Source organism: Leucoraja erinacea, chromosome 2, assembly GCF_028641065.1.
Source record: "Leucoraja erinacea ecotype New England chromosome 2, Leri_hhj_1, whole genome shotgun sequence".
NCBI lineage: Eukaryota > Metazoa > Chordata > Chondrichthyes > Rajiformes > Rajidae > Leucoraja > Leucoraja erinaceus.
Genome location: NC_073378.1, coordinates 86,625,072 through 86,640,762, shown reverse-complemented (window position 1 = coordinate 86,640,762; position 15,691 = coordinate 86,625,072). Strand labels below are relative to the sequence as shown.

The 15,691-nt window shown below is 40.9% G+C and overlaps 1 protein-coding gene across 7 annotated transcripts in view; it reads left to right on the top strand.

Annotated features, from left to right (window-relative positions):
• The window catches only part of LOC129712085 (RNA-binding motif, single-stranded-interacting protein 3), a 1,245,262-nt gene that overhangs the window by 731,222 nt on the left and 498,349 nt on the right, over positions 1–15,691 (top strand). For all 7 annotated transcript variants that reach the window (XM_055660289.1, XM_055660298.1, XM_055660306.1 and 4 more), the window contains one exon: positions 2,574–2,743. In XM_055660289.1, the coding sequence (XP_055516264.1) occupies positions 2,574–2,743 (170 nt within the window). The remainder of the gene's footprint in view (positions 1–2,573; positions 2,744–15,691) is intronic.

Sequence of the window (15,691 nt, the reverse complement as noted above, 5' to 3'; positions counted from 1 at the left end):
ATTTAAGTGTGGTCAACATCAGAAAACTTACTTTGCCATTCAAATATGAATCCGTCTTTGTAGCGTGGGCACTATAGATAGTTAGAAAAGCACTTAAATCATCTCAATCTGTTTCCAGAACTAGACTGATGTGATTAACATTTCCAGATACACAGTTTGAGTAATCCTAATTCAAATCTCCTAATTGACCCACATTCACAGATGCATATCCCATATTTCAGTATTGATTGACATTGTAAGTCTCAATCAAAGAATTCAGAAGAAATCAAGACTGTAAAAAATAAAAATGTCCAGCTGACCAAAAATGGAACAGTCATAGATACACACATCATGGAAACGGGCTCTTTGGCCGAACTCATACTTGCCGATCAAAATGTCTATCCAAGCTTGTCCCATTTGGCCCAAATCTCACTAAATATTTTCAATCCATGGAACTGCTATTCTGATCCCTTAAAGTTATGTTTAAAGTATTTTGTAAGTGCATGGAGGACAATACTTTACCATAGACCTAACCTTGCTACATTTGATCTGAAATTATCCAACAGTGACTTGGTGTAGGGCATGTTCATAAAACAGAAAAGTTGTCGATTGAGAGCAGGGCTACCCTTCTTTCTTTATCTTTTGGTGTATTGTATCAATCTTTGAGTTGGATGTTCAGCCATGATCATATTGAATGGCGGTGCAGGCTCGAAGAGCCGAATGGCCTACTCCTGCACCTATTTTTTATGTTTCTATGATTTGCTGAATTATCGCCATGTTCTTTGGAAACTGGTTTAAATGATCCTTTATTTGCTTCACAGTCTTGTCCACTCACCTGAAAGTGTGAGGAATATAGGTTGGGGGAACTGGGGCATATGGGTACACCACATGCTGGGTGAAAAGTATACATAATCAGAATAATTTTTTCAAACATGCGGTTGAGAATTTTTGGCATTTTGTACACCAGACAGTCACTGACTATGTTCAAGATACATATCAATATATTTTTTGCTGTTCAGAGAATCAAGCGGAGCGGGATTAGTGCAGAATAGAGGTGTTAATGTAGAAGATCAACCATGATACTGAATGGTGGAGCAATCATGAGGATTGATTGGTCTACTTTGTTTCTCATAACACTCATTAAATATACAGAGAAAGAAAATTAATGGAATGATATGTCCTGTGAATATTGAAACATATATATTGTATTTATGCGTAATTTAAGAATCAGGTGTTTTGGGGAAAAGTTCAAAGGAAAGTTGGTGTCATGCTTATGTAATGCAAATTTTAAGTGGAACGAAGTGTCATATTGTAAATTATATTTGGCTGCCGTGTATTATATATTTTGTAGATGCTGCGAATAAGTTATTTAATTAATTGAAAAGCATAGCATGGAAACGGGCTCTTCAGCCCACCAAGTCCTTGTTGACGCTGTTCTCATTTGTTCTAAGTTATCCCACTGTCACATCCACTCCCTTCACACTAGGGGCAATTTACCTACATTAATTACCAATTAATCTACAAACCTACATGTCTTTGGGATGTGGGAGGAAACCAAAGCACCTGGAGGAAACCCATGCAGTCACAGGGAGAATGCGCAGACATACATAGACAGCACCCAGACATATTAAACCCAGGTCTCTTGCACTTTGAGGCAGTAGCTCTACCAGCTGTGTCACTGTGCCAACCATCACCAGGTTATGTTTTGGTAATTTAAATAAAATACGCTTTCAAAGCACAGCAATGCATCCTATGAGATGTGCTGAAGTAGCTAGCACAAAGGCTCTTTTGGGAAAATGTCATAATCTGTCTCACCTCCCCCAGACATTGTATATCAAGGGTATGAAAGTTGTGTAAGGACCTTACCTCTTAGATTATTTGTTCAGAAAATAGAGAAAAGGAAAAATGTATATGATATAAACATTATTAAGTGGAATGATATATCTTATACTGAGAATGGTGGTAATATGACAGTCGCGGTGGCACAGCGGTAGATTTACTGCCTTACAGCAAAATGCAGCGCCAGAGACCTGGGTTTGATCCCGACTACAGGTGCTGTCTGTATGGAGTTTGTACGTTCTCCCCATGATCTGCGCGGGTTTTCTCCAAGACCTTCAGTTTCCTCCCACACTCCAAAGACGTACAGGTTTGTAGGTTAATTGGCTCGATAAAAATGTAAAATTGTCCAAGTTGGTGATATGCACAGTACTGCCCTGCTGACTACAAAATTCAAAGGTTCAGAAGGTATGAATGTTGTTCAATATAAAAATTTGCTAATTTTATAAAATGTAAATTTAGTAAGTGATACGCTTATTTGTAATATCTCCGGTTCAATGAGATAAGCTATCTATTTCATGATTACATAAGCCTTTGACAACATGGTATTCGATGTACTGTTACAAATTTGTCATTTAAATAATTTTGCCACTATGAGACTAATTCCAGCAATCTACAGTGTAAGATCTGGAGAATGCACTACCAATATAAAGATAACAGGTTTTCCAGCAAGTGCATTTCATGTGTATAAGATAAATATAATTGAACAATAAATATTGTCTGGTTTTCTCATATGTTTGCAATGTTTTTAATTTCAGCAATCCTATGCACCAGCTCCCCACCCTATGGCTCCTCCCAGTCCGAGCACAAACAGCAGCAACAACAGCAGCAACAACAGTGGTGGCGAGCAGCTGAGCAAGACAAATCTGTACATTAGGGGCCTTCCACCAGGCACGACCGACCAGGATCTTATCAAGCTCTGCCAGCCGTAAGTGGCTTCATTCATTTCCTTTATTCTTGAAAATTATTTTCAAGGAAGCAGATATGTCCTTCATCCAAAGAAAACATATGGGATACTGTCATTTACTTTTCCATCCAAGGTTATTGTTTAGAGCTCAGTAATGACTATCACCTTCATGTCAAATATGAAATATTTCCTCATGTAATGCCTGCATGTTTGAGCATCTACCATTGACATGGAAATGTTAAAACGTATTTCAGGTTACGATCACCTATTTTCTCAGGGCTTTGAGGAATATATGTCGATGTGCAGTTTTTTGGGGATTTTACTGAATTGGTGTTATTTTATTTGTTGATCAGTTAGAAATTAATATATACAATTCATTGCATGTATAGAAAAAAAAACAGATTTTGCTAGAAATACTCAGCAACAGTATCCAGGAAACACTTATTTATGCGATTTTTGGGGGGTTATTGTGCCAAAAAATATTCAAAATAAAATAAATTTTAAGATGCAAACAAAGAAGGGTAGGAAGGAAACAACAGAGAGAAAGGTTTGTGCTTTGATTGAAAGGAGAGAGTGAATTTTAAAATGATAATCAAAGCAACAGGGATAGTAATAGGAGTAATGAGGAAACAAAATACTATCTGAAATAGTTGAATGTCATGTAAAATCTGAAAAGCAGAAATATTCCCTTTCAAAGGAATTTCAGATCATTACAGAACAGGTGGCCATTTCGACCACTGAGATGTACTGGCGCCGGATAAGAGATATCTGGCATGGAATCTTTGTTCTCCCTCTCCCCACAAGCCTGCAGAGAAGATAGGTATTTCTTATTCTTTGTAATCAAAAAACTGAAGGCCAGGATAGGAGTGTGATGGATAATTTAAATTGAAATACCACTTTATACTCTCAAATTGGTGGCTCGGGCCTCTGCCTCCTGCACAAATCGCCCCCAAAAATGAGTAACAGCAACTGTTTACATGGCAACTTGGAGTCATCTGGTCTCAACATTGGGTTTAATAATTTTTTTTAAATGAAGAGAGCTGATGGAATGTTTATGTGAAGAACTGAACTGCTACCAAATGAACCAAAAACATGCAATGCATATGTTCTTCTAGTTGGATAGGTTTGTCTAATAAACACTGTGCCATTTGTGCTAATAATGCATTGACAATTTGATAAATTAACTTCACAAGACATAGATCACAATAATTGGCCTGTGTATTTCACATTTAGACATAGGAATGATCCATGGTTCTTCACCGTTGACCAAAACAGCTGCTGATAGATGTAGGCCTGAATTTAAGATATGGATGGAATTGAAACTATTGTGATGAGCGCTACGATTAAATAGCCTATTGTTTTTCTCTTCCATGGAGTATAAATAAATAATGGCCATTTGCACAATACCGTGGATGGCAAACCCAAAAAAGATCAGTGGTTTGACTTTAAGGAAAGATAAGGTTATATTACACCTTATCATTACTTGACAAACTTGGAGTACATTATTTCAAAGTACAGTTACTAATGTTTTGTAGGCTAGCATGTTAAACATTCTTGATATAATAGGAACACTTAGATAAATGGCCAGTTCATCGTTTTCTGACCATGTTAGTTGAAGAAGGGTGGACATGGGTTGAATTCTTCTCTGGATTTTCAGTTTTTGTTTACAAAGTACCTTATGCATGTTAACATCAATTTGAAAGGACAAGACTGGTAAATGGGGCTTTGGTTGTCTCATCCAAAAATCCTCCATTGAAAGAAATACTCCTGTCAACGTGCCTTATCTGCTGAACTCTCAACAACGAGAATGATAACATTTGAATCAGATGACATTTTTGTTCAGTAACAAATATGATTGCTAATCTGACTGCCTTGTACTATTCTGGAAATTCTAATATTGTAAAATGCAATGCAATAGACAATAGACAAGAGATGCAGGAGTAGGCCATTTGGCCCTACGAGCCAGCACCGCTATTCACTGTGATCATGGCTGATCATCCACAATCAGTACGCCGTTCCTGCTTTCTCCCCATACCTCTTGTCTCTGCTATATTTAAGAGCTCTATCTAACTCTCTCTTGAAAGCATCCAGAGAATCAGCCTCCACTGCTTTCTGAGGCAGAGAATTCCATAGATTCACAACTCTCTGGGTTTAAAAGGTTTTCCTCATCTCCATTCTAAATGACCTAACCCTTATTCTTAAATTGTGGCCCCTGGTTCTGGATTCCCCCAACATCGGGAACATGTTTCCTGCCTCAAGCGTGTCCAATCCTTTAATCATCTTATATCTATCTATCAATACTATTACTAAAACTCTCATCTTGTCTGCGTTGTAATTAAATTTGTGCAAAAACGCTACCCTATATCGCCAGGATCTTTTCGCCACCTTACTGTTGTCCTCTACTCTACTCCAGAGGTGGGGCTGAGTATACAAGCTGTGCTAATTGAGTCCGCAAGAGTTGTAGTCAGAAAAGCCGCGGTGTGGAGTCGGGAAAGCCACTGTGTGGAGTCGGGTGAGCGATGTGTGGAATCGGGAAAGCCATTGTGTGGAGTTGGGAAAGCCGCTGTGTGGTGCCGCGGCCGGTGGCCGCTGAGTGGAGACTCCCCCCTTCCCCCCTCCCCACGACTCCCCACCCCCGCTCCCCCCCCGCTCCCCCTCCTCCCCCACACACCCCCTCCCCTTTATCCATCCCCCTTCCCCCCACACCACCCCCCCCCCCATACCACCACACCCCCCACCACCCCTCCCACATCACCCTCCCACACCACCCCCTCCCCTCCACACCACACCCCCCCCACACCACCCCCCCTCCTCCCCCTAAACCACCCCTCATCCCCCAAAACACCCTCACCCCAACACCACAACCCCCCCCCACACCATTGCCCCCCACACCACCTCCCATTTATCCCTCCCCCCATTCCTCCCCCCTTCCCCCCCAACCCCCACACCAACCCACCGCCATACCACTCTCTACCCCTCCCACACCACCCCCTCCCCCACACACCACACCCTCCCCCACCACCCCCCCCCCCCCCCCCCCCACACCACCCCTCCACCCACACTATCCCTCCCCCCCATAACACCCCTCCCCCCACACCCCCCCTCACTCCCCCCACCCCACACCTCCCCTCCCACACACCCCCACCCCCCCCCCCCCCCCCCCCCACAACAACCCCCCCCCCCTCCCCACACCTCTCTCCCTCCCCCTCCAATGGGTTGCAATGGGGGACCAGGCCTCCCATGTGAATGGGACCCAACGGGTCCCACTTAGTCTAGTGTTTCAATAAGAACCCTCTCATCCTTCTAAATTCCAGTGTACACAAGCCCAGTTGCTCCATTCTTTCAATATATGACAGTCCCGCCTCCCGGGAATTAACGTCAGGAACCAACGCTGCACTCCCTCAATAGCAAGAATGTCCTTCCTCAAATTTGGAGACCAAACGTGCACGCAATACTCCAGGTGTGGTCTCACTATGGCCCTGCACAACTGCAGAAGGACCTATTTGCTCCTATACTCAACTCCTCTTGTGATGAAGGCTACCATGCCATTAACATTGTCCACTGCCTGGTGTAACTGCATGGTTACTTTCAGTGACTGATGTACGACTACACCCAGATCTCATTGTACTTCCCCTTTTCCTAACTTGACACCATTCATATAATAATCTGCACTCCTGTTCTTTCCACCAAAGTGGATAACCTCACATCTATCCACATTATGCTGCATCTGCCATGCATCTGCCCACTCACCCAACCTGTTTAAGTCACCCTGCATCCTCATAGCATCCTCCTCACAATTCCCACTGCCACCCAGCGTTGTGTCATCTGCAAAGTTGCTAATGTTACTTTTAATCCTTTCTTCTAAATCATTAATGTATATTGTAAAAAGCTGCGTTCCCAGCACCGAACCTTGCGGTAACCCACTAGTCACTGGCTGCTATTCTGAAAGGGACCCCTTCATCCCTACTCTTTGTTTCCTGTCGGCTAACCAATTTTCTATCCATGTCAGTACCCTACCCCCAATACCATGTCCTCCAATTTTGCCCACTAATCTCCTTTGTGGGACCTTATCATAGGCTTTCTGAAAATCCAGGTACACTACATTCACTGGCTCTCCCTTGTCCATTTTCCTAGTTACATCCTCAAAAAATTCCAGAAGATTAGTCAAGCATGATTTCCTCTTCATAAATTGATTCACTCTCCAAATAGAACTTGTTGTCACCTTATGGCGGAAGGTGAACAGTCATATTGCTTCTATATATTTAAAAAAAATGATCAGAATGATCAAGCAAGCTCTCTTAACTGTACAATTTAACAGTTATTATTTTAATAGCAGAAAAATATATTTATAAACTGATTATATAGCTCTTGCAAATAAAGGAGCTAGTAATATTTTCACATGTGAGGCTGTGTTATTCTTTCTTTTACATAGCACAGAAGGGCAAACAGTCTGTCATGTTTTCAGATGACAAGTTTCCGTCTCTTCATTTAATTTCCTATATTGCCTTTGAAGTCATGTGTGAGTGTTTTAAGTTCAAAGAGGTTCTGGTGAGATGCTTAACTTCAATACAAAATTATAGTCTTCAGAGAAGCCCTTTTACAATGACATAGATTACATGTAATAACAGGCCATTGGAATTAATGTACAAACACCTGTCTTTTATCTGTTGAAGGTCTCCCTTGTGCACTGTGATAATTCAGATTGTCAGGAAAATAACACAAAACTATCAGGATTTTTTTCAGGATTATTGCAGATTAAGCCGCTTGCCTTTGTGCTGTAGAATCAAAATACATTTTTCAGTAATTAAGCTCACCTGCAGACCTGAAGCAATATGGAAACCAAGACTAAATACCCCTTCTCGTCATATTAGAATGCAAATCAGCAGCTGAAGTGGAAGTCACAAGTCTCTTACAAATGCTCCTTTCACATTGTTTTTATTGCTTTCCCCTACTGCCTTGTCCATTCCAGTGCCCTGAACTTTAAACAGAATTAATGTTTCAAGTTGGGGGCCCTTCTTCATGTCTCTTCTTTAATGTTTCATAACTTTGTTTCTCCTCTCACAGACACTGCACGAACTGCTGCTAGTTTCCAGCATATTTGTTTTTTCATCATGTTTCCAGCTTCTGTAGTTATTTTTAATTTTCTATCTGCCAAATCTTAAATACATTCTATTTTACCCATTAGGGAGCCACTGTTTAGTTATAGAGTCATACAGTACAGAAATGGGCCTTTTAGCCCAAGTCATGAATCCTAACCAAGCTGCTATATACAAGTTAGTCCCATTTTCCCACATTTGGCCAATATCCACCTAAACTTATCCTGTCCAATGTTTTGTCTATGTGTCTTTTGAATCATGTTATAATACATGTCTAAGCTATCTCTTTTGACAGCTCGTTCCATATACCCGACATGCTCTGAATGAAAAAGTTGCCCCTCTTACCTTAAATCTTTTGACCTCTTATCTTAATTGCCCTACCCTGGGTAAAAGACTGTGACTTTATACACCTCAATAAGATTACCCCTCAGCCTCCTGCACTCCAAGGAAAAAAGTCTTAGTTGCTAACCTTTCCCTATAGTTCAAGCAACTCTAATCCTGGCAACATCCTTGTAGACCTCCTCTGCACTTTTTTCTTTTTAACAACATCCTTCCTATAGCAGAGTGATCAAAACTGAACACAATATTCCAAATGCGGCATCACTATGGTCTTGTACAAATGTAGCATAACGTCCCAACTTCTATACTCAATACCTCGACTGATGAAGACCAGCATGCCAAAGCCTTCTTTACCAGCTTATCTACCTGTGATGTGCTTTCAGGAAACTGTATAGTTGTCCTCCTAGATTCCTCTGCTCGACAACTCCTCCTAAGGGCCTTCCATTCACTGTGGAAAATACAACAACTTGCACTTATCTACATTAAATTCAATCAGCCATGTTTCAGCTCACTTGACCAGTTAATCAAAGTACTGTTGTGGATTTTGATAATTAAGACATCATTAAATTAGAGTGAGGTGCCAGAAGATAGGAGGGTAGCAAATGTTGTACCTGTATTTAAAAGGGCTGCAGGGAAGAGCTGGGGAATTACAGGCCTGTGAGCAACATCTGTGGTCAGAATGTTACTAGACAGTATTCTGAAGGATAAGATATACATGCATTTAGATGGACAGTGGGTGATTGGGGATAGTCACCATGGTTTGACCATGGGGCCTTTGACCTCGACTTCGGGAGAGGAAATGACAGCAGGGGAGAGATAAGACTTTGCCTTCCATCACAGTGAGGAGGAGACTCACTGTGATGGATGTTGTGTGAATTGTGTTGGTGTGTGTCTTGGTTCTTTTCTTGTATGGTTGCAGAAACCAAATTTCGTTTGAACCTCATGTGAGGTTCAAATGACAAATACAAGGTATTGTATTGTTTTGTTTGTAGGAGAGTGGATCTCAGAAATCTAATTGAGATTATTGAAGACCAAAAAAGTTGATGAAGGTAGAGCTGTAGACGTTGTATATCTGGATTTCAGCAAGGCATTTCCCAATGTTCTGCATGGTAGGCTGCTCTGGAAGATTAAATCACATATGATCCAAGGAGAGATAGCTGATTGGTTAGAAAATTGGCTTCATGGAAGGAGGCAGACGGTGATGGTGCAAGGTTGATTTTCAGACTGGAGGCCTGTGATTAGTGGTGTGCCTCAGTGTTTGGTGCTGGGTCTATTGATGTTTGTTATCAATGATTTGGATGAGAATGTACAAGCTAGGATTAGTAAGTTTGCAGATGACACTAAAATGAGTGGTATTGTAGATAGCAAAGATAGTTGTCAAAAATTGCAGCATGATTTTGATCTGTTGGGCAGGTGGGCTGAGGAATGGTTGATGGAGTTTAATACAGAGATGTGTGAGGTGTTGAATTTTGGGAAGTCAAACCACGACCTAAGCTGTAGGGAGAGGTTGAGTAGACTGGGACTTTATTCCTTGGAGTGTAGGAGGATGAGAGGTGATCTTATAAAGGTGTATAAGTTCATGAGATTAATTAAATAGGATAACTACACAGATTATTTTACCCAGAGTAGGAGAATCAAGAAACATAGGTTTAAATTGAGGGGGGAAAGATTTAATGGGAACCTGAGTGGCAACTTTTTAACACCAAAGGTGGCGGGTATATGGAACGAGCTGCCTGGGGAAGTAGTTGAGGCAAGTACTATCACAAACTTTAAGAAACATTTAGACTGGTACATGGATAGGATATGTTTTGAGGCATATGGGCCAAATGTTGGAAGGTTGGTCTAGTGTAGATTGAGACATGTTGATCAACATGGGCAAGTGAAGAGCCTGTCTCCATGCTATATGACATGATTCCACAACCATAAACTTGACTTGACTTACCTTGAGCTCTTGATTAAAAGTTGAATTTTAAAAAATGATGTGATTTTCAATGGAATTGTTTTGCAAAATTGAATATTGATTTATAACATCAAACTGGGTATCTGTGTTTTGTCTCATGCCCCCTACAGCCTTTACATAGCTTTGCTACATTTAATTTGGAAACCACAAGATCACGTTGGTCTCAATTTATATATATTTTAGCCACCAATCCATACAAACTGATGATAACATTCAGCAGTCCTTTAACATATATATTGATAGCTTATGTTATAGTTTGCATTTCATTAGATCAGCCAGAAAAAAAAATGGAATCTGATTTCACTTTCTTTGAAGTTATTCCTTTTTGCAATGAGGAATATAATTAGAAAAGACTAGGTTATGGTCTCCTGCTGGATCGTTGAATATAGTCTGTGATCATCTGAGCTGTACATAATTGGAAGATCCAACATACAATTCCTGGTTTGTACTGAATGAACTGATCTTGAATAGAATGGTGGTTAGAATACTGCCAATAACCTCTACCATTGATAGAACTGAAGGACAGAATGTCTCTTATCAGCTGGAGATTGTAATTACTCAAACTTTGGGTAAAGATCTACTGAATTGAGATATTATGTTTGGCAACAATTTGTTGTCATAGCTTACAAAAAAGAGATGGTAACCTAAATTAAATACTAAGGAGCATAGGATGCCCTTCCTTCATCAAGACAAAGAATCAACACCTTCAGAACAGGAAAGCAGGAAACAGAGAGAAAGAGAAGGGTAAGGGGAAAGAAAGTCGTTGCACTGAACTTATGGTTTAAATCATCAGAGCTCATATTGGGATAGTTAACATGTCACATGTTTTTCTTGTACATTGTCTTTTGTCTGCGATGTAAAATAAATAAATTGGCATTCAGCTAAGAGCAGCATTCAGAGCAATATATATGAAAATACCTTCACTGATTGTAAGTGTAGTCCCACAGCTTTATGTTCTGTCTGCTACACTGTTGGATGTTTAGATATTTCTGTTGATGATATTACTTTGTAATTAGGTTGCATCCCTTTCATTTATTTTCATGAGCGGGTAACATATTTTAATAGTACTTTGAAAACAGTCACACAGCTTGGTGCAGCAATAGACAAACACGGAAGTTATATCAAAGCCAACTCAACTACTACATTCTGCAGAATCAGTGAATCTTTTGCCCCTGTAAATGAAGAAGAGGGATGCAGGCAGATGCAAAGAAGGCAATTATGACTACATTATTCGAGGTAGTTCCTGAAGATTGGCGGGTAGCAAACATAACCCCACTTTTTAAGAAGGGAGGGAGAGAGAAAATGGGGAATTACAGACCAGTTAGTCTAACATCGGTAGTGGGGAAACTGCTAGAGTCAGTTATTAAAGATGGGATAGCAGCACATTTGGAAAGTGGTGATATCATTGGACAAAGTCAGCATGGATTTACGAAAGGTAAATCATGTCTGACGAATCTTATAGAATTTTTCGAGGATGTAACTAGTAGCGTGGATAGGGGAGAACCAGTGGATGTGGTGTATCTGGACTTCCAGAAGGCTTTCGACAAGGTCTCACATAAGAGATTAGTATACAAACTTAAAGCACAAGGCATTGGGGGTTCAGTATTGATGTGGATAGAGAACTGGCTGGCAAACAGGAAGCAAAGAGTAGGAGTAAACGGGTCCTTTTCCCAATGGCAGGCAGTGACTAGTGGGGTACCCCAAGGCTCAGTACTGGGACCCCAGCTATTTACAATATATATTAATGATCTGGATGAGGGAATTGAAGGCAATATCTCCAAGTTTACGGATGACACTAAGCTGGGGGGCAGTGTTACCTGTGAGGAGGATGCTAGGAGACTGCAAGGTGACTTGGATAGGCTGGGTGAGTGGGCAAATGTTTGGCAGATGCAGTATAATGTGGATAAATGTGAGGTTATCCATTTTGGTGGCAAAAACGGGAAAGCAGACTATTATCTAAATGGTGGCCGATTGGGAAAGGGGGAGATGCAGCGAGACCTGGGTGTCATGGTACACCAGTCATTGAAGGTAAGCATGCAGGTGCAGCAGGCAGTAAAGAAAGCGAATGGTATGTTAGCTTTCATTGCAAAAGGATTTGAGTATAGGAGCAGGGAGGTTCTACTGCAGTTGTACAGGGTCTTGGTGAGACCACATCTGGAGTATTGCGTACAGTTTTGGTCTCCAAATCTGAGGAAGGACATTATTGCCATAGAGGGAGTGCAGAGACGGTTCACCAGACTGATTCCTGGGATGTCAGGACTGTCTGATGAAGAAAGGCTGGATAGACTTGGTTTATACTCTCTAGAATTTAGAAGATTGAGAGGGGATCTTATAGAAACTTACAAAATTCTTAAGGGGTTGGACAGGCTAGATGCAGGAAGATTGTTCCCGATGTTAGGGAAGTCCAGGACAAGGGGTCACAGCTTAAGGATACGGGGGAAATCCTTTAAAACCGAGATGAGAAGAACTTTTTTCACACAGAAAGTGGCGACTCTCTGGAACTCTCTGCCACAGAGGGTAGTTGAGGCCAGTTCATTGGCTATATTTAAGAGGGAGTTAGATGTGGCCCTGGTGGCTAAGGGGATCAGGGGGTATGGAGAGAAGGCAGGTACGGGATACTGAGTTGGAGGATCAGCCATGATCATATTGTATGGCGGTGCAGGCTCGAAGGGCCGAATGGCCTGCTCCTGCACCTAATTTCTATGATAGGAAGAACTGCAGAGTCCAGAATCATGTGCACACAAAGTGTTGGAGTAACTCAGTGGATTAGACAGCATCTGGGGAGGGAATAGATGGGTGATACTTCTTGTCTGAAGAAGAGTCCTGAACGGAAATGTCACCTGTCCATTCCCTCCACAGATGCTGCCTGACCCATTGAGTTACTGCAGCACTTTGCGGTTTACTACACTGATCATATTAGATTATTATTGTCATGCAAAATGACACACTGCGGAAAACATTGTTTTGCATGTTGTCCAGGTAATTCATATCATCCCATAATCAGCATGTTTTAAAGCTACTTCAGACATGCTGATCATTTAACAGCTGTCCCCTATTACAGCAGTAAAAGGTGAATTAGCCATATCCAAATCATGAGGCCAACCAGCAGGTTGAGCAGTATGACGCAGGCAGTGATATTAGATTAGATAAGTTTGTTGTCATTTACACCACTGTACCGAGAAATTCTTTGTTCACAAGAACCTCACAGAGGATACATTAATGATATGTACAATAACTCCAAAACAGCAGAATTATCCAAAATTGGAGTGAAAACGAATATTTTAGCACAAGAATGGATTAACCGAATAAGATAAGAGGAAGAGAACATGGCTGCAACTCCAAGAGAGGGGTGTGAAAGAAGTGATTGGTTCAGGAGTCAGATAGCAGTAGGGGAAAAACTGCTGAAGTCTGAACATGCAGTTTTTCAAGCTCCTGTATCTTGCCAAGAAGGTAGTGTAGATCAAACAGTATCCTGATCTCTGTGTATGGCGTCAAAGTACTTCTGTTGGAGTGAAGCCAGGATTACTGACTAGGGGCCCTTTTTTATAGGTAGAATCGAGGAAAGGGAGTGTCCAGGGTGACAGGCATCCTAGACAATGTTTCTAGCCTTCCTGATGCACAATGATAGGCTGGGTTGTGCTCACCAATCTCTGCAGGTTCTGGCATTCGCAAGTGGGGCAGTTGCATACCAGGCTGAGATACAATTCTGTCACAATACTTTCCATAGCGCATCCGTAGTCGTTCGATAGAATTCTATTGTACATTCCCTGTCTTCTCAGATGCACTGACATGCTTTCCTGATCCTTGTATTAGTGTGAAGGGACCAAGTTAGATTGCTGAGGACAGAATTATGTTCATCCACTCACTTCCTTAGGTCAACGACCAACTCTTTTGTAAAAACAAGATGCTGGTTTACAACCCAAAAAAAAAGAAATGCTGGAATAACACAGTGGGCCAGGCAGCATCTCGAGGGAACATGCATCACAGTGGATCCATGTTCTCCAGAGATGCTGCCTGACCAACCAATTCTTATTGAAGGTGGACACAAAATGCTGGAGTAACTCAACGGGGACAGGCAGCATCTCTGGAGAAACGTAGAAACATACAAAAATAGGTTCAGGAGTAGGCCATTCAGCCCTTCGAGCCAGCACCGCCATACAATATGATCATGGCTGATCATCTAAAATCAGTACCCCGTTCCAGCTTTTTCCCCATATCCCATGATTCCTCTAGCCCTAAGAAGGGTCTTGACCTGAAGTCTGAAGAAGAGTCTCGACCTGAAACGTTACCCATTCCTTCTCTTCAGAGATGTGGCCTGTACAGATGAGTTACTCCAGCATTGGTTGTGTCTGTCTTCTATTTGAACCATCATCTGCAGTTCTTTCTTACACATCATAACCAATTCTTATTGTTGGCGTTAAGGATTAAGTTACTATCCTGATAACATAACACCAGGTTATTGATCTCTCCCCTGTACTTCATCTCATCCTTGTTGTAGATCTGACCTTCAAAATGGTAAGATGAGCAAATTTCATGATTGAGTTAGCATTGTAATTGGCCACACAGTCTGGGTATACAGGGAATAGAGCAAGGTACAGAGCACACACCCCTGAGGAGCATCAGTATTCAATGTCAGTCTGCAGAAAATGTTATGTCCAATTCGAACCTCCTGAGGTCTGCTGGTCAAGAAGTCCAGAAGTTAATTGTAAATGGAGGCCCCAAGGCCAATGTAATTTCATTGAAACCAACAAAGCTATTTTTGTGAACCTTTGAACTGTTACTCTATGCTGAAGCTGGTTGATATAAAAACTCTTAAAATCTCAAGAGGAACAGACATTCTCTTGGAGAGCTACTCACAGAATCTCCCAAAGCTCAAAGTACTTCATACTGTGATTATTTTGATACTCTTAATAATCAAAGTCAATAGCAGGGGATTCAATACAGTAGTGACAACTATATTGTTTATTATTTGTATACATTTTGTATGCAAGCAAAGAATCTCACTGTGCCTAGTCACATGTGAAAATAATGCATTCATATTCCTATAGTATTTCTACTTCGATTTTTGACAAACGGTTCGATTGAATTACATATTTACAACGTGAGCGCACTATATCTACAAGACGCATCTGAATGTCCAATGCCTTTGCTTATTCAAAGTAATTCATGTGAATGTCCAAAAACTTCAGAGGACAGGGAACCCAGACACCCAACATTACTGTTTTGAGGGTTGACTATTTTTACCTAAATAACCCAATTATTAATATACCAATTATATCCCAATTATTGATTGACAGACAAAATGCCCATGAACTTGAAATTATGTGAAATAAATTAAGCTGAACATTTCTAGTTTTATATGTACCCTATTAACATATTCAATAGTCTTAGTAGACAGACTGATTGTTTGCAAACTTGTCCTTTTAATTTTGAATTGATTATTTATTTCAATTTACATTAGAAGAGACATTCTGAAGACTGGTTCTTGTTTTGAATTAATGGCTGCTACTTCCACGTACTTTTATAACCCCTGAAAAATCCGTAACAGTTAGCAGCAATAAAAGTAGGAATCAA